Consider the following 21,023-nt stretch of genomic DNA (forward strand, 5'->3'; position numbering starts at 1 on the left):
AGAAGTACTTTCAAACCCTCGACTCTTGAGTTACATGACAAGTTAGTGCCATTGGAGTCAGCACTACTTTGTAATAACGAGTCTGTGCCATCCCTTGTATTGTAAAATCGTGGTGACTTTACCGCATTCACAAGAATAGACGGAAGGAAGTGAGCCCCTGTGAGAAAAGAGCTTTTTTCCACGTGACTGAGTACCTAAAATTTATCACTCTTAGTAGACGAAAAAAAAAAAGAAAAACTCGGTTCTTATTACATTTTTAAGTCACTTCCAGTTTTAATCGATAATATGCGACGATTTTCGACCCTTCAATTTTTAAATATTAAGGAAAAGTTTCTTTTTTTTTAATCTAACGAAGCGTTCATTATTGCAGGGCTTACACAATCGATAACTTTGTTGTAGCACTTGTATATTTTTATTTAAAGGGAGACAAAACTTTTTCAATCTTCTTACAAGCCCATAGTATTTTTTTATATTAATAGTTTTTGAAAAAAAAAAAAAAAAAAAAAAATAATAATAATTAGAAATTATCTACTGTTTAAAATCAATGAAGTCAAAAAATCATTCTAGTTAATCAAAATTTTCAATTCAGATCATGTTAGGTCACAAGCCAAGAATAAAATATCAGTCGGTTTTAATTAATGTCCCAGTTAATTGTCAGCATAATCGATAGAACAAACGGTCATTGACGCCATGCCTGTTCTACAAGGGTTGGATTGATAATATAACAATGAATAATTTTAAAATAATGATAATAGTTAATAAGGAGTGTAATTAATATGATATTTAACAGGATAATGAATAAATAATTAAATGTAAATCAGGATTTTTTAACCCCGTAGTAGTCAATTTCAAATTGACAATTCTTGGTACTTTTTTTAATTTCCCGCTAAGAAAATTTGAAATTTTCAAAAATTCGGAGAGTTATTGGTTTCAGTCCGATTTTCAAAAATGGAATTTCTACTTTTATGTATCAGCATTTTTCTCTTGGATTTCTCTAAATCCTAGACTCAAATTAGACAAAACTTAGAAAAATTAATGTGCCAGCGTTATTGAGAGACTTTCTCTGAATCCTAAACAAATCCTAGACTCAGCCTAGACAAAACTTAGAAAAATTAATGTGCCAGCGTTATTAAAAAGTTTTCTCTGAATCCTAGATAGACAGTTTTTTTTATTTGTTCTAAGATCAGGTTGAATAATTCTTAATGAATTTTATTTTTTGGAACTTCATTACGTGCATTGCATTAAGAATTTTTCTCTTATTTATTTTTTCCGATTCGTTAACAAAAAAAAAAAGTAAATTAAATTTCAATTGTCCTTGTTAATATCTTTTATTTCTGTTTCTTCATTTGGTAGCTAACCGATGAAACCTTAGTCTCAAGTCTCAATTTTCGAGTCTGTAAACTCGATCGGACAGAGCCTTTGTATGTATATACATATATATTGAAACAGGTATACGTTGGGTGGGAAACTGGAAAGATGCCACGCGCAGGAGCATTACACGATGAGCAGCAACTCGTATTGCCGTAACGCTCATATCGTGCCGCGGCGCGAATCAAGTAACACCTTGCATATTTACTCACTTTACGCAACATAAACATTGCACTTGTCTCGTGTCAACAGTATTGATATTCAAATTTTTTATTATTATTGTACTCGTTTTAATATTATTGCAACAGTAAACTATCGTTGGTAGTCGTGATAGCAAGATGTCTTTTTTTCGGGGTCTGTGGAAAAGCAGTTCAAAACATAAGAGTAAGTTTACTATAATTTAATTATTATATTTATCGATTTATATTAATTCATATTTTTTAACTCTGAAATAAATCAATAATGAAATCATCAATTTTTCAAATAGAAAATTTTTATCAATGAAATTTGAAAATTTGCGAACTTTGTTTTGTTCTAATTTTGTATAGAACTCCCGGGCAAAATAAAAAAAGTTATTGTGAAGAAATAAATTTTTTTTTTTTTGCTAAAAATGTTTATTCACAATTTAGGGGTGGGGTAAATTGATCAGCTGAAATAGTGAGGTCATTTTTTTTTCTCAAAATTTTAGAGTCTCTCCACTACCCTAGGGGATCAATTTGCCCCATTTCTCTTTAAATAGTTTCTCATTTTTTTCGGGCACTCAAGAATTTCATAGCTTCCATTTTTCCCCGATTTCTCTCAATAATAATAATAATAATAATAATAATAATAATAATAATAATAATAATAATAATAATAATAATAATAACAATATCAATAATAAAAACTTTTGAATTAAATATACGAATTTTCGCGCTTTTTCCAATAGAATTAAAGAGTTAAATTATAATAAATTTAAAATATAAATTCATTGTTATTCAAATGAATACTTTAATAAAGAATAAAGTATTATACTATTGAACGAATGAAAAAATTCTTCCATTGACTCTATAATGAAAAAAATAAAATCCCTTCATTGTAACACTGATATTGTTGATGTAAAAAAAAATCGGTATTGAAAAAAAAAAAAAAAAAAAAAAAAAATAAAAGAAATAAATGGAAAAACAAAGAATGGTGTAACAGAGAAAGAACGAAAGAGGAAGTAAGCAAATAATGAGGAAGATGGAAAAAAAGGAGAAAACGGAAGTGCATTGGTACGCGACAGCGCTCGAGCCGTCAGGAACTTTAGTCAGTGTAGTGGTCCTTCTTTATTTATTATTCATGAAGCCCCTGGGAACGTGCACCCGTGCACATTGATCCTTGAACCTCGTTTCCTCTCGATCAAAAAAACCATCGCGATCGGCAATAATTTAAATTCGATATTTTATTTTTTTTATGTTTTGGATTGTATCATCAATCACGACTGATACTCTTATCCTTGCCCTGTGGGTTAGTTTAATTTTCAGTCCACAGTTCGTTTAGTTATTTTGGTATCGGGATCAGGACATAAACTAAAATGAGATATTTTTATAATTTTTTTTTTTACTAAATATTCATTTTTATTCGCGACTGTTGTTATGAATTTAAAAAAAAAAACGTTCGATGAAGCTCTGAAAATAAAAGCTTAAATTGAAGGAGCATCTGGTCCAATGAATTCAATCAGAGTAACTGTTTATCCAATAATTTCCAATTAATTTTCTCATTTAAATTTATTTCATTATTTTTTATTTTTTATTTGGAAATCAAATTATGATACGTCACTTAAAATTTTAATTCTTAATGATAAAAAAAAAATCCACGAATGATCTTTTTATATTTTCAATAAAATATTTATTAAAAAAAAAAAGAAAAAGCAAAAATTCATGAAAAATTAATAAATTAATTTTTTATAAATTTAATTAATCAATAAAAAAAATTAATAATAAGGACACTTTTTAAAAAAAAATTTTATGATCATTATAAATTTTAATTTGATAACAGTAAAGGCTATATAATTCATAATCTCCGTAAATTCTTGGAAAATTTTCACCCGTTTTTATTAAATGATAACACGGACTTCGTGAACACTAAATATGATTACGCGCAATAAGCCGGATAATAACCAGAGTCTAGGGTATACTATATTATGATGCACAGCCCTCAAGCAACGTGTAATACCATATTTTTTTAATCTATAATACACGATGCGATTATTATCATTATCGATAACCAATTAAATCGATAAACAATGATGATAATTTAATGATAGTAATTAGCGTTGAAGCGGAAGTATTTTTTACCCTTCCTGGGCATGTGCGTGATAATTATTACTAAAAAAAAATTCAAATTTGTAATATTTCACAAATTTAATTAAATAATCACTTTCATTTTTCTTAATAAAATTTTTAGGACAGTGTTTTCAAAAAAAAGTGATTATATATATTATCGTCATAATAATCATATTATTTGAATAGATATATTAGTCAATAAAAAAGGCCATTTGAGACATGAGACAATTTGCGCTACTGGAATTTCCACGCCCAGGAAAAAATATGAGGAAAAATAACTGCCATATTGAAGTTATGATTCTCTAAGGGTAGTAAGAAATGTCTTTTATAAGGACCACTTAGTTGAATTACAATGCAAATTTGATACTTGTTATATAACCTTAATAAGTTATAAATTTTATACCCTGGTAGTACCTTTTACTGTTTTTTCGTGTATACTCTAGTTTACTCCATTAACCACTAAAAAGTTTTTCTAAGTTTATATTTTATTATCACAACTAAATAATTTTTGAAGCTACTTAACCTTAGAATATTTAATAGTAATTATTGTCATAAAAAATATTAATAACTTTTACGAGGCCTACATTTTTCAAAAAATCCCTGGATCCGAACTGATGGAATGAGTTTGGAGTGAAAATTAATATTTGTAGTACATTAATCGCTATTTATTTAAAAATTTTATATGACAATTTTCAAAGATCGAAGTAAAAAAAGAAAAGGAGGGGCAAGTGGTCACTTAAGATAAAAAAATTTAACATTGTTTTTTTTTTTGGCATTTTTAATTTTTGAAGCCCCTATTTAAGTCTTCGGTATCGATATCACTCAGCCGCAAAAAAGTTTTAGTTTTGGCCAAATGGATCTTTAATGAAAATTAGAAAAGTTTCGACTGTTTTCGATTTAAAAATTTTTATCAGCAATTTTGGTTGGCCCAAATTAACTCAATGTCTGTGTGACCCTCTTTGTAGAATTTCTTGTTCTTTTCTCTTCCTCTACTTACAATAAGAAATAAACAAAGTTACTCTAGAGGGTTCGGGAATAATAAATATGTAATTAAGAAGTTGGTCCTTGAATTGTTAAGTACAAGACCAGGTGATAAAAAGACTGATCTCTGATCATGATCAGTAATTTTATATGATAAATTTATAAATACACTGATCACCTTGAATAAAATTTAACGATGAAAGTGCACATTGCACTTTGGCCTTCATAAATGTAAAGTAGACCAGCTGTGGACAGTTTGATGTTCAGCGATCATGAGGATAAAAAATATACTAAATAAGCAACAGAATAATTTATGTGTCGTTACAATTTGTATGAGAAAAAATAAAAAATAATGAGAGAGGGAAGAAAAAAAATTAAAGTGAAGAAAAGGTGAATGGTATTGTCATAAAAATTGCACCTGGGAATCGTCGCCCATCTTGTAAGAGAAAGTAAGATAGGCAGCTGCGCCATTCGCGACGCGTTTAGCAAATCACCCTCAACTCCGTTACATTCTCAAGTTCTGTTTTCAGTCTTTATCTCAAACTAACGGGTCTTATTCTCATCTTACTATTTCTCTAGTGATTACTACTCTCTAACTCTACCACTATCTTTGTTTCTGTCTTTCACTCGGTATTTGAGTTGTTCTATTCTATACTAAAACTATCTAACTAACTAACTCATCTCTAACAAAACTATTGCTTACCTCTTCAATTCACACTGCGTCTGACAGCAAGCAATCGTCATTATCAAATACCAAATTGTCCTTTGAATCTTATTCGTCTATTCAAATTCGTGAATACAAGAGCTATCATTTTAAACAATAAATGGTTCAACTCTGCCATTCAAAGTTTGACGAATTATTATTATTATTATTATTATTATTATTATTATTATTATTATTATTGTTGTTATTTGAGCTTAATGAAAACGCTGCTAGTTACAGTAATGAAAAATTCAATTTTCGCGATTTATTTTTTATCATATTTATTTTGAACTTAATATATATACATATATTTTTTAAAGATAAAAATAAGTATTTCATAACGGTGTAATCGTAATCGCGTAGCCGTCAGTATAATTTTTAAAAGCAATTTTTTCGAGCTACTTTTTTTATGTTGAGGTATGAATTCTCTATTTTATAATCCGTTAAGACAACGGCGATCTTTCATTATTTATAATTGAAGCTTATAAAATTTTGAAGCTTATTATATTTAGTCCGTTAATAACGTAGAAGATAATACTTGATCGTTTGATCATGAATGAGGATCAGTTTTGATGGCTGACAAGTTTTTGCGATTAGTGCAAGACCGATTTAAATCGGATTATCTAAAAACACGCACCCGGATATAATCCTCGGAATATTCAGAGAAGTTTCCTGAGACCTTGAAGCCTCGATATCTGATACGAATTCAAATACCGGAAATTGAGCTGAAATTGATAAAATAGTTTTTTTTTTTTTTTTTTTTTATTTCAAATTTTGATAAAGTGAAATTACGAGTAATGACGTGCTAAAAAAAAAGTTAATTTTCAAAAGTGAAAATTTAACTATTCAAATAAACATGCAATGTTTTTAAAGAATATTTTTTTTACAAATTGGCTTTACAACAGCATGATCATTAAAAAATGACGTAACAATAGACTATCTATAGATAAGATATACGCGGGCAATCGACAAAAGCATTAGTTGAGCTAACAATAACATAATAGAAAAGCTTTGATGATATCAAAAAAGGGCGTTTTTGATTCCGTAACAAGCCATCAAATTATTTTTATTCCACAAGCTTGTTCCATTTTTTCTATATATTTAAATTTAAAAAAAGGTATAATAGCATATAACAAAAAAGAAATAATGAGCTTGAAACTACTACTGCTACTATAACTTAGTAGTAATCTAAAACCGTAATCATTATTCATCACTTATTACCCATTACTCTGTTTTTTATTTAATGGCTGTTTATTAAAGTTATGCAGACAAAAAAAAATTTAAGTACTTTACAGTTGATGTTAATTCACTGGTTTTCAGTAGAATAAGTTGGCTCGTTATTTAAAGTCATCCAGTCACGTGAGTCTTAAATTCATTTTAACATACTCTACATTTACGGCTGAATCACAATTTTTTTTTGTTTTTAGTATTCTAGTTCATACTATTCCCTTTTAATTCGTTACGTATATATATATATATATATATATATATATATATATATATATATATATATTTCTTTTTGGTGCACTCAATATACCTCGGGCGCCAACATCCGCACTCTATGAATATTCAACAGAGTACTAGACTGTGGTCGCTAACGTGCACGGTTTCACGCACGATTGAATTCATACCGTTGAGTACCAACTACTAGAAAATACCTAACACTTCATCTGCACCACCTTTATTTTAAACTACAAGAAAATTATCATTCTTTTTTAAAAAAAAAAAAAAAATTCTTATCAATGAGTCATAATTGAGAAAAAAATTTGTGACGCATAAAAATGCTCAAATAATTCGTTCACTCTTAATTAATATCCCAATCTCTTATTAAATTACCTTTTATATAACAATAATTTAAATGACTACAAAAAAACATATAAATTTTTTTTTTAATTTAGAATTTTTGCAAAACCAATTTTTCATTATTCCATAAATGTCTTTCTGGTATTAATTTTTGCCTGACTGCATTTATCTGCAATTATTGTAAGAGTAAAAAAGTTATCGATTTTAATTTATAAAAAAAATAATTAAAATTATTTCCAACTCATTATTCTTTAATTGAACTTCAAACTCTTTTTCTCATTAATAATTTGATCCTTTGTCTTCATCAATACCATTCTGCTCAGCGGATACTTGGTCACGTGTTCTCATTTATTTTATCGTCAAAAAGTTCGTTTAACTTTGGAATTTATGTGACGAGAATAAATTTTTAAAAATACCATTCACATATATAGACATATATTAACACACAACAAAAACTAAAGCATAAGCATCGTTTTTTTTTTCTTCAGCAACCGTTTCAGCATTGAGCTTTGTTCTTGCAAGTTGATCGTTACTCGAATCTACCAACGCAATTAAGGAAAGATTCAAGTATTCTCTCGTCTGTCTATTCCAGAGGTACAGCAAACGGAAACGAGAAAGGGCAAAATGGATAGGAAACTTTAGTGAGACTCGAAAGACAGCGAATGTATGAGAAAAGGGAATTAATTCGTATCTCAAAAGTACTTTTCAAGATTCTCCATGATTTATAATGCCTTCAATGGAATTATAACTAACTTTTTGAGTATTAATCAAGCTTAATATAGATTAATTTAATTATTTATGCTGTTACTCTAGTATATAATATTACGTGTAGTTGGAAAATAATTATTCAGAGTCTTGTATTGAATAAATTATTAAAAACTTACAGCAAGACTCGAAACTTAAGTAAAGTTTGTCTTTTCAGCAGAACAGAAAATCATGGGTCGGAAAATTTAATCGCTCATTAGCTGTTTTGAAGTTTTAAATAATTTTTCTTTGTATCAATTTTTCAATTTTATTATTCACTTTTGTTAAAAATATCAGTGACGATATGATCAAATAACGCGTCGTAAATAATATTGCTGTGTAATTTAGAATCAGAAATTACTTTGTCGGAGACATTAATGAAATTCTGTAATAAATATGATTTATTTGCTGAAAATAGAGAAGTAGACTAGCTGTGGGTTGTTGATTAGATATTTAGTGTTGTCGATATATTTAGAAGTCTGTAAGTCTGAATAATTGATCTATTAGATTTTCTTGTGGTAAAATGTATTGGTATTCGTGACTTTGTAGCATTCACTTCATGGTCAAATTTAATAAATGAATAATGTAGTAGTACATTATGAGCGAGTTCAAATGTCAGTCTATTAACAAATAAAAAATATAAGTTCCATTTTTGAAATTTCCTTACTCATAATTATGAACATAAATGAACTCAGCCTTGACCTCAATATTTTTTTTTTTTAAATTGTATAAAATTTCACTTCCGGTTGGAATGAAAATTATCTCTAAAGACGTAAGTAAATGTAAAAATCCTACAATGAATTCGGGAATTTTTTACTGCGAAGCACATGCGAGAAATATTATTAATCGGTGCAATTTTAAAGCCACCTAGTGGCAAAATTACGCGCTAACATTTTTTAAAAATATAAAAATAATTTTTCTAGTACTGTTTTTTTTTTGTCTCACCTGCACACGGGATCGTAATAAGTTTCGCTGAAATTTCGCTCTCATATTTACATTTCTTCGATTTATGTTTTTAGCACGATCGCATTTTTCATTAAATATGAAACTAAACGATGTTTGAAAAAACTGCTCTTGCAAGTTTGACAAAATTTGTTAAAGTCGCAACTGTCTTCATCAACGTGATCGTTGTCCTTTTTTCATTTTTAAGTGAAGCCTTTGGCAGCCGAGTAAATCGTCAGTGATACTATCTAATTCCGTTTGCGCGAATAATTTACTCTGTATCCAACAAACCGGAAGCTTAGTCGAATCATCGGAAAATGCGCGCGTCTTTGTGTTTTGCCAATATCTAGAGTCCCTTTTTTTTATTTTATAAATACAAATGTTTGTTTGTATCTTTACGTTTTCTGTTTTTATTCAACTTTACCTTTGTTATTATTATTTTTTTATTAATAAATCGTGTTATTTATTCATTTACTTTATTTCTGCTATCGGACACGGATTTGTATCAATTTGATAATGGAACTAAAAATAAAATAGAATGTATTAACAATATAAACCAACAAGAGTTTGTATTTTATTTGCTGGTAGTTAATTCTAGAATCGTAACAAAAAACATTAAAAGCTTCGGGAAACCGAGAGATGAAAATGTAAAATATGGTTTGTTTGCATTGAAAATAAAATTTTCAAACACAGAACTCAATAAATATAAAAATAAATAATAGTTAACACATGCGTTATTAAAAAAACATTCTGATGCAAATTGATGTTTAATTTCATGTAGGCCAGTATTGTTTTCTTTTTTCAACAATAATTTTAAATTATAATCGATTCTTTCCACGATTATTATTAATCGATGCTTAGGATTGATTTTCGAAAATGGTTTCTTCCAAATTTCTTTTTTGTTGCTCCGATACCTGCCAGAGTTTGATGAAAAAATTTTTTAAGGACACTCGCGATCCATTTTGCCCGAAAAAACAAAGAAAAATTTTTCCAGAAAAATGAAAAATTTGTCTGACCTTATTTTGCCTGTCCCTTTTGTACTTGTTCGTAAAATCAATTACATTTCAAAGTTATGAAAAAAATAGATCACTAAGAGGCTAAACGAAAATAAATTTATTGTTTTTAATAGAATAATTTCATTTAGACGTTAAATGATGCATTTATGTATTTTTAGCACAATTTAAAGTCAAAGGTTACAACGGGGAAAAATTTCAAATAAAAAATATTTTTCTGGCAGAACAATATTTCATGTTCCTCTTACTATTGTGTTTTATTATTTTACACACATTTTTATTGATCAGAGTAAAAAATATTATTTCACGAGTATTTGCTCACACTGCTTTATTATTCAACACACATACATTTTATAAATGTACAGGTGGAATTTTTCCATTAGTTTATGATGGAAAAATTTTTATTAAAATTTTCCTACTGCTCTATATCAGTAATATCACAAAAGCTTGTTTAAGTTGCGACAACATTCACTAGATTAATATTTACCTTGGAATGAGTATCAAATAATTCATTTAGCAGACTCATGAAACGTCAGCTCACATTTCGAAATCTAGTATAATTGTTGAATTTTTCAATTTATACGTAAAACAAAAATTTCAAATTACTAAAAATAATTTTGATGTTTGTATAAATGAAAATTGGTCGAAACATAGATGATTTTTCAATATTTTCCAATGATTTCTTAAGCTAGAGATTTTTTCCAAAATTCTGTCATTAGCATGTCCTATTCTAGAACTGAAAAAAAAAAATTATAGAAACAGTTTCAATTCAAAGCAACTTATACTGATATAGAAATGATGTCTGTAGATCGATGGCATGTTTTTTTGGAAAAGGCATTTTATGGAAAATACTACTACTTACAAAAATTTTCCTGTAAACCAGAGCTATTCTCAGAATGTTAAGAAACCATTTCCATGTCCAAAAATCATTCCAATAATATGAAAGGATTCATTTTCAGGCTTGTGGGCTATTTTCCATATTTGTGGTGACATTTTCCATAATTTATAGGAATGGTTTCGATACACAAATAGAAATTGTTTCTATATATTATTAGAATGGTTTCCGAAATTTGTTGGAATTGTTCGGTTGATTTTCTCTCAGTGGTGTAGTTATATTTAATTATAGTTCAATACCATTTAATTTTTTTTTGTTGGTCAATATATAACATTGTAAAAAGCAGTCTACTAATATATATAATATATATATAATTACCCACTTATAACACTTACTGTATATTATATATTAAATTTATACAACTTTTGTGAAAGTACCAAGTATGCATTATACGAACTATATACGCTTTAAAGTACGATTACCTCAACCTGAGCTTCGTAATACAATTGTGCTGTACAAGCTAACAAAGTTTGCGCACTACTCGACCAATTTAATTGCTAAACTATCTCTGTCTTTTTCGTGACTTTTTATCTTGATATATATTTATATATATTTATAAAGGCGAAAGCTGTACAAAATACAGTAAATATTTTCTTTTTTGATTACATGGGAAAGAAGTATGACAAATTTTTGGTTACGGATTTTTCTATGGTTCAAGTTACGAAGTTTTGCTTATAATTAATTTTATTTAAATGGAATTGTGTTTTTTTTTTTTTTTTTCATTAAAAAGTCTTAAACCCTACCCACTGGGTTCTCTTACCTATAAATATACACCATCAGACTTGGACCCACGAACGATAAAGTATTATATTAACAAGTTATTGGTCAGAAGTTTGAGTTGCCCATTCGGCAATTCACTTAAGCTCTACATCAAAATCAAATTTAATTAAAAGTTTGTCATAACTATTTTATGGAATTTAATACAAACAACTTTAAATTGAATTCAAATCCATCAATTAAATTAATTATTAATTATTATTATGTTTAACCAATTTTAAATGTAATGAAAATCTAATTTCTGTAACTTTCATTCCACTTTTAACTAAAGCGTAATTTCAAATAACGCTTAAAACGATTAAAAAAAAATTAATGACTTAAACAATTTTGAAAACTAAAAATTTTTTAATACAACTTAATTGAACATCAAAATGTTAATTTCTTATTTAATTAACTTAATAAACGAGAATTTAATCCTACGAGATCATTTATTTTCATCATTTTCGTTGCCTGTGATTACATACGTGACAAGTAATAAATTTTCGTAACAATCTAACCTATAAATATATATATATATATATATATATATATATATATATATATATATATATAGTTTGTAACGAGATGAGTTACCTTATATTAGTGGTCGTATTGCCGAGAAAATGAACTTGAAAATGAATAATTTCAAGCATTGGATTACGGTTTTGGAAAATAAATTGCCAACGAGATCGGATTAATGATGCACCATTTGTGGGTTATACACTCACTTATTCTCTTTACTTTTTTTTTACTCTCAACTTACTTTTCTACATACATACATACATACATATACGCACATACATTCACATATATATGTATCCGAATCTATCTCTCTCAAACAATTTTCTCTTGTGTGCACTAGCAAGTTTGCCGGGGTCATAAATTCGGGCGACCACACGCGATTTGCCGGCGTCACGGTAAATTCCGGAATAACCTTTACCGTGTATATCCTCTGCTCATTCTACCTCCTCTTCTTATTTCTTTTCACCCTTCTCATCCTTGTAATCGTTATCATCCTCTTGGTTGATTATACTTTGTCTTAAGATTCATGTCGAAACCTTCTACTCTCACATTTAATTACTTTTTCAATTTTATTCAAATTCCAACATTACAAATTTTCTCTTCCATTGCAAAAAAATTTTTTTTTTTTTTTCAAATTGCGCGCTAGAATCATAAGTCAAAATAGTTATTCTGAGGCTTTATAAATAATGATTATCAATTTAAAAAAAAAAAAAAAAAAAAACGAACACCATCAGACTTTTGATAAATCTTCGTTGTTATCAGTTTCTATATACCAGTTCGACTATTTACCCTTCGTTATATATTATTCGTTAATAAAAGAATTGTCCAATTAACCGCGATTAAAAAAACTAAATATCAAAGAACGTCTTTGATCCAAAGCAAAAATTTTTTTATATAAAATGAACCGAGCAGGCCTTCAGTCGGCTCTCATTCTATTCTATTCCATTTGTACAACGACTGTAAGTAACTTTAGACGGTCTCAAGACTATAAAAGCTAAAATGGCTATACTCTAGTACTGTAAACTTTTTATTACCTCGGATTTTCACGTTTTGTACACATTTTATAGTGCCTTGTTAACGGTTCAAAGTAACCTCACTATCATCATTGTCATTTTACTTCTTTTATTCAGTTTTATGCTCTTACTATCATTCCTTTACTATTAAACTACATTTTAAAAAGTTTTTCAATTATTGGATTACTTCAGTATAACAATTTATACTTCTATTACTACTTTAACTTATACTTCATCATTTCTTCTTATCTATTAGTCGATTACTAGTTTCCAAGAAACTTATATAGATTTATTTATGTTTGCATTTAATATTCAGAGGCGACGAGGGTACGATGGCCCTTTTAAGCAAATAATTATTTCTCATGGCTTTCAAGTATCAGAAAAAATTTTTCCGGGCCATTGCGGCCTATCTCGAAAAATTATAAAATAGTACATTATGCTACTAGTGCGATAAGTTGTCAATTTCCCAGAGCGAAGTTGGGCACACAAAACGAAGTGAATGCGATATAAAATACGTTATTTTCCTCATTGTTTACCTGGCCCTTTTCTACGGACATTTCCGTTTTTCTTTGTCATTTACTGTAACAATATGCTTTTGTTGCTGTACTTCAACAGTAGTAAAAACAAAAAATATCGACAAGCTTTGTAAGCTCAACAGTTCAAATGAATTAACAAGAACGTATATTTATATATATAGATGTAAATATACATAAAACCTATGACAGCATGAAGAACATGAACAGCGACAAGTGTGATATCGAAATGCAAAACAAAATCGATTTTCAAGACCCGGTAATCCTTTGACCGTAATAGGATTTCACTGCTGTATATACAATATAGTATGCAGTGTAGCAGACAAGCTTTCAACGGCAACGTATCAGTATAATGGTAGACTAAGATTAATTTACAAAAAAAAAAAAAAATAGCCCTTTCGATAACAATATACTTGGTTTATTTTTAAAAAAATGATGGGATTTATTGTTTCATCTAGTGACTCGGGATGACAAGAGCTTCGTGTCTAGCCTTAAATCGTATAATATCCACCTCAGGTTGGTTTAGCAGCAAAAGACATTAGCTAGAGCACTTGGGGCTTGATAAACGTAGCCACGAGGATCCTGAGCGAAGACAATGGTTTTGAAAGGATTAACGATCCAAGTTAGTACCGTTAAGGCTTCTTCGTTATGCCGGATTATCTACCGAAGAAGCTTTTATTCCACCCTCATTTCTCCACCGCCTCCGGTTACTTATGTCTCTGCAAATATAGAAGAATATAAGTAGAGTACTTCCGTTTCCTTGGATAATTATTTTGAATTATTGTTCGAGTTCTACCTAATGTTTGAATTTTTTTCTTCTTTTTTTATTTTTAATGGCAAAACTTTTTGCTAAAAATCTAACATGAAAGCGTTGTTATCACATTAAAATCAGTTAACACAAAAAAATTTGATTTTTTTTTTCCATTTAATCTTTTTCATGTATTTTTTTTTTCTAATTTAAATATTTTTACGACCTTGGCAACTGGGTTAACATGAACCTCATAGCATCCCCTTTTACTTTATATATGTATATATATATATAAACTCATCCGAGAAATAGCAAATACGGTTCGCCGAACACGAGGGTACGAACCAAATTCCTGATTTTTAGTCAGTGAGAAACAGCTTTTATATCTAACCACTAGTATTTTCTTTTTCATATATATTTCTACATTAATTTTTTTTTTTTAATTTAGGAGTACAAACAATAAATCAGAACATGGAAATTTTTTAAAGCTTTTATTCCCAATATTTTTTGGGACATATTGGCTGACGTATAATCCTCTCATTAATTAAAACTAATTTTTTTTAAAATTTTTCTAAGACCGCAAAATATGGTTATCTATTCAAAAAAATAATGAAAAATCTAAACTGAAGCTAATAAATATTCTGTTTGTAAAATTTCCGATTTCTTGAGTAGCAAGTTAAAAATCCAACAAAAAAATAAACTTTGATCTGAAATAATTTTTTTGTAGTATTTGCAAGTTATTTGATCATACAATCGCAAGTAGTTTGCATTTGAAAGCTAAAAAGTCCTCGAGTTTTCGTATCTCATTTTAAAACGGACTCTTTTCGAAAACCATCAGAGTACATCTCGTAAACCAAACCCACCTCTTTAGCCCCTAAACTCTTTTTTTTATTCGACTACACCCTCATCCCACATCCGAAGTTACCCCAGCTCCGTTTTCTCCGAGCCAGGAAAAAACCCATACTCGAAGGTAGTTTTTATATTGGAAAAGACGTCGAGAGATAGAAACGAGAGTTGAGAGTAAGAGGGAACTGGTTTCCAACTCGTGTCGATCGGATGCTCAGCATCTTCCTCGAGACGTTCATTCTGGCTCACACCCTCGGGACTTACTCACAACAAACCCAACTTTTACCCCTCTTCCCTCTATATAAGCTTTTCCTGTTTATTTTTATTTTTTTTATTTTCATTTATTTCGTATTTTTTTTTTTTTTTGCTTTAACATCTTTTGTTATTTCTCCTTTGAGGCTGACTATTTTCCTTAGTAATGCGTGAACCAGATTGCAATCTTTTCAAATCGTCACACAGTTTGCACATACTATATACATATATATATGTATATATATATATATATATTTTATTATTTTATAAAAAAAAACGATTATTTTGTTGATGTCAAAAGTCACATTACTTTTATGTTTATTTTATTTACTAAGTTTTTTCCGTACATTCTTCTATATATAGAAGTAATATATCTTAATGATTCGTTCACGATGATGTATCGTTGTTTTTTCCGACATTAAGCTTTTCTTGTGCCTCACGTAAACTCTTGAGAATTTTGCTACGATACATACATTTTTTTTTAGCAAGCTAAACTGACGTATGTAATAAAGTATAAGGAAGATTTAAGGTGATATATACTTTTCATTTATTTTTTAAATTTTTTCTGGAACACAACATAAAGTTTCCGTATAAGTTATTTTTCGAGAAATAAAATTCTTTAACTGAGAAAAGAAATTAAAAATATAAAACTTTAATTAATGTAATTTCGTTCAACAAAATTTTAACTTCGGGTAAAATGGGGTATCGTTAAAAAAGTTGAAATTTTTTTTTTTTTCATAATTTTCAGATTTTTTTTTGTTTATTCTTCTAAGCTACAGGTGATAATTTAAAACCAAATTAATTTGTAAATTGTCATACATTTTTTGAAAAAAAAAAAATTTTTAAGTTTTTTTGGAAGCATCTATTTTTGGTCTAAAATCCAAAAAATTTCTAATAGCAAATTAAATTTTTTTTATTTATTAGAAATAAAAAAATAAAAAAAACTTAAAAAGTTAAACGATTTTTGCATAAATTTCAAATTTGAATGAATATTTGATTCGAGGGTAAAAGTATTAAAAAAAAAATTATTTAAATTTTTGGATAGCTTATTTTACCCAGTTCACTTCTAGACTGCTTCTATTTTGAATAAAACAAAAATATTTTCTCTATAATGGAGCAATAAAAAAAAATTTTATAATAGTTAGAAAGTGTGACGCTTCCAAAAGTATTAAAAATTTTAATTAAAAGTTAAAATTTCCTTTTTAAAGTTTCATCACACATTCCTCTATGTACTCTGCAGATTCGGGATATTGCATTACCCAAATTAAATTTTTATACATTTTCCCATAACATTCTGCATAAACTATTTTTTACCTATAAAAAATATAAAGTATAAAATGTAAATATTTACGATCTGTCGAATAAATTCAAAATTCATGAATCAAAAAATTTTTTTATATTATATTACGTATTTACGTCATATAGAATGGTTCTATATAAAATTTTAAATTGAATTTTTCCAGTAAATTGATTTTTTAGGTCGTTTATTCCTCTTTCCAGATGGCTCTGCGTAAAAAATTTTTATTTTTATTGTAACACTGTTATTTTTTTAAGAATAAAAAAAAAAGTAAATCGCCTCGAGCTTTTAAAATTTCAATTATAATATCAAATTATTAACGTCAATTTAATCTGACATGAAATTATTCTTTTATTTTATCATACTTTTTTTTTTAAATTATAAATGAGTGGCGTTTTAAATAGAAACGTAAAGATATATTTTATATTTTTATTTGTACAACGAGTCATAAACGATTTGCTTGTATAAATGTACAATTAAGAATTCTTAATGAGTTTTTAATTATAAGTAACAAGTTGAGTACTTGCACTTGTACTCGTACAATCAGTGACACCCGAGCGTTTGTAGAAGATAATTTATAATAAAATAGTGATAGTAGTATAATACTAATATATATTTATATACATATGTGAGTTTGAGCTTTATATACTACATATAAATTTATATATGTACGTAAATATAGTACAGTAGGTATAGAGTAATTTCGAATAACTACTTTTTTGTCTCTATCTACTCGTCCTGCTGATGTTTAATGCAACGTATGTTGCCAACATATATTTTCATGATGCGGAAATATATTTGGAAATTACAAGGGATAATATTATCGCTTGGTGTACCACACATGCATACATGATATAGATTGTGATAAATTAAATTTAAAAATTTTTATAAATAGGTCATTTATTTAAAGGAAATAATTTTATGATAAAAATAAAAAAAATTTTTTTTGAATATTTTGAGTAAGTGGATTATCTGTTAAAAATATTAAATTTTGTTATCGGTTTTCATCAGAATGTTGAGCGAAAAAAATTCCGTTGCCAGCTGGGATGGAAGGTAGAATTTTTTTTATAAAATATATTTGCTAGGGTCCACGTTTTTTATTTTTAAAATAAATTCGACTGAACACATTATTTTAGAATTTTTCTTATATATTTTTTTAATAAAATGAATGAGTTTTATTTTGATCTGTTTATTGCTTTAATACAAAAGGTTCCAATATATTTTCGAAAAAAAAAAGTTATTCGATAAATTCAAGAAATGAAAATTTGAACAAGTTTGTTGTGATGATCGACTATTTACTAGAGCAGGGTCAAAAAAACGCCATTAGTTCAAAAGTTTATATAATTTTTTTTTTTTCATTTTTTGAAAGTGTCACTTTTGTTTGAAATTCTGGTTTTTAATTTAATTAAAATGTTAATTATTATATAGAAATGTTAAATTTCGAAAAAATTGTAAAAGCAATAATTTCTCTATCAAAAAATAATAAAAAAATTATTTTATTGTGAAAACACTATTGTTATCTCCAAGCCGTGAAAATGATGGCGTGAATAAAATCAGAATTTCCAAATGGACAATAGAGGCATCAGAGATGTCAAGAGAAATTAACAGAACACTAAAGAGTTAGGGGTGACAAAAAAAAAAAAAAAAAAATGTAAAAGCGGAAATGAAGACGAGCCTGGTGATGAGGTTGAGACAAAAGGGCTATTTACTCCGAGACAATTGTATGCCACGTGATTACTTTGAACTTACCAAAGTAGTAATCAGCAAAACCTCGTTAGTTTGCATTGTCTCTTCTCATTGTCGCTGATGTTCAGCGTTTATGTGATAACCTAAACTACATTTTTCGCTAGCAATGAAATTCGGCAAAAATTATTTAAATTTAACTTCTGCCCCCCCCACTTTTTTTTTTTTCAATTAGAGATTAGAGATTACAGACAAATTTATCATCATAAAGGTTTCAATATTAACATCAAAATATTAACATCATTGCAATTAAAGTAAGATTCAATTATCGATTTTTTTTATCAGGTTCTACTCTAGATTAGTCTGAATACGGAGTAAATAGTGAGTTTGTCTTTTCAGTGGAGTGATTTCGGAGGGATCTGGATTTTATTTAAATTCAAATTCACTCCGATTCAGAGAATTTCAAAATATCATTATTATTTTTTTTTCTTCCTGAGTAAATTTTAAAACTCTTATACTCACAACCTCTTACTCCTATCAGAGTTAATTTACTTCGCATGTACACTGGTGTGAATTCACCTTAACACCGCTTTTTTATGGTGTATGTAAAAAAAATCAAGTCAATCGATTGCGAATTTCGGACGGTTGTCTTTGCAAACGAGCAGATTAACGAATGCCAAAATAAAAAAATTCAATTTCGTTTTTTTTCCGCGCCAATATAAAAGTAATTCCATTCAAATTGTATAAATTATGCTCATTAGTTATCTTTATGTAATGAAATACTTTTTACATTAATAAATATATAGCTATTTGCGCAGTAGTTACAATTTGTAGAGGATTTCAGCAGAAAATGTTTTATAAAAGTTGGAAAAGTTAAATAACTCAAGCCAGTAATGAAATTGCGTACTACATGATGATTTATTAACAAAAAATTTATTTCTCATAAATAATATGAACAGAGATTATTAAATTTTTATTTTCATACTCTAACATACTTTTTCGTAATTTAAAATTTTCATTCATTTGAATTAACGTTTGCTTGTAATGAGAGCAAAGAACATCATGTTACCCACGATATTTAGCCAGTATCATAATGAGCTTTTTTTCTGGATGGTAATGTTGCACAACTGTGAGAATAAACAGATAAAAACTGTTCTTATTATAAAAAAAATTTATGTTTTTAGTTACAGTTTTTTTTTATTTAAATGTCAAAAACTTTTAGATTTGAAATTTTTTTTCAAAATGATTATTTGCTTGGAAAACTGATGAAGAATTTTTTCAATGAAAATTTAATCTCCATATTATTATTGAATTTCTAGTCCAACTCATTCATAAAGTGAGCAGGAAAAATTTCCCATTTGAAATGATTTCAAATTTCCATTAGTATCAAAGTTCATGATATCAAAATTATCCTACCATATGAAACGTTTCTAATTACAATAATTTCTATTAAATTTTCAGTTCGTACATAGTAATTTAAAAATATAATTTACAAACTTTTTTAAAAGTTTTTCAATAATAATTACATTGCAAAAAATTGGGAGTAAATTTCGGGTGAATACGGATTTGATTTAAATTCTAATTTATTCCATCACTCGGAGTGCTGTCATTTAAAAAAAATCGATCTGCATGCCGAGTAAATAGGAAATTTTCCTGGTGGAAAATTTCTCGTAATTTTTTCTAAAAAAGTCTTTGAAACTTTAGAACAATTGTTTTTGAAGTGAAGTAATTTTGAGTTTATTTCAATTAGCATTTACTCTGATTCAGAGTTTTAGTATTAAAATAAACTTCCCGGAGTGAATTTCACTGCGACGGGATTAAATAAATAAACAGATCTGCTTCACATTCACTCGGAATTTAATCCGAATTCATTTCGAAAATTGTTTACACTGCAAGTTATAAAAATATTCTAATAACTAAAGAAATTTTATTCATCCATAATTTCGATGAAGAAGAAAATTTATTCATTTTCATTCCATAGAGTTATCAGGTCACGTTATTACTCGCAAAGTCAATGTAAATCCACATGAATAGTTTTTTTTCTTTTTGTTTAAAAAATTTATATTTTATACCCCCTATAATCCATAAAAACTCGGCGGACTTTTTCAGGATTAAAGTGATGCTACCTTTATTGGTGAAATGTCGTGAAAAGAATGTGTAAAGACTTGTCCATATACCAACCAGCTTTAGCTTCTCTATGTATATTTACCCTCTTCTCTGTCGTTGTGTGCACAGGACGAGAAAAGTTTTATACAAAGAATAAAACTTCGGCCGACACTGATGGAGTTACTTTACCGAATATTTCTTTTTCATTTTTGTTCATCATCTTTTTTTTTTACTTTGTAACTCTAAACTGTCTCCTGTTTGTTTTTTATTTCCCTTATTTTTTTTTTTTTTTCGTGTTATAAGAAATATGTTAGTCCAGGGGTTTTCGTCACTTTTATTGCTCTAAAGAGAGTACTAAAAACTCGTTAAAAAAGTAAAACTTAATTTTTTTTTTGTCGTTTGCTGACTTTAGTTCTACTTTATATTTTTCTCTTGCAGACATCCATCAACTGAGTTCTTCAGGATCAACGTCAGTAATAAAGAGTTTAATTTGTTGATACTCGTTGTCAGTT

At 28.0% G+C, this 21,023-nt stretch overlaps 1 protein-coding gene across 2 annotated transcripts in view; it reads left to right on the top strand.

Moving 5' to 3' along the window:
- The window catches only part of LOC103571139 (low density lipoprotein receptor adapter protein 1-B), a 49,652-nt gene that overhangs the window by 14,512 nt on the left and 14,117 nt on the right, over window positions 1–21,023 (top strand). The window contains exon 1 of one of the 2 annotated variants that reach the window (XM_053740561.1): window positions 1,553–1,752. The exons of the other annotated variant lie outside the window; for it this stretch is intronic. Coding sequence (XP_053596536.1) covers window positions 1,707–1,752 — 46 coding nt within the window. The 5' untranslated portion in view covers window positions 1,553–1,706. Of the gene's footprint in view, window positions 1–1,552; window positions 1,753–21,023 lie in introns of those variants that run through there. 2 annotated transcript variants of the gene reach the window in all.

This window comes from Microplitis demolitor, chromosome 7, assembly GCF_026212275.2.
Source record: "Microplitis demolitor isolate Queensland-Clemson2020A chromosome 7, iyMicDemo2.1a, whole genome shotgun sequence".
Classification (NCBI taxonomy): Eukaryota; Metazoa; Arthropoda; class Insecta; order Hymenoptera; family Braconidae; genus Microplitis; species Microplitis demolitor.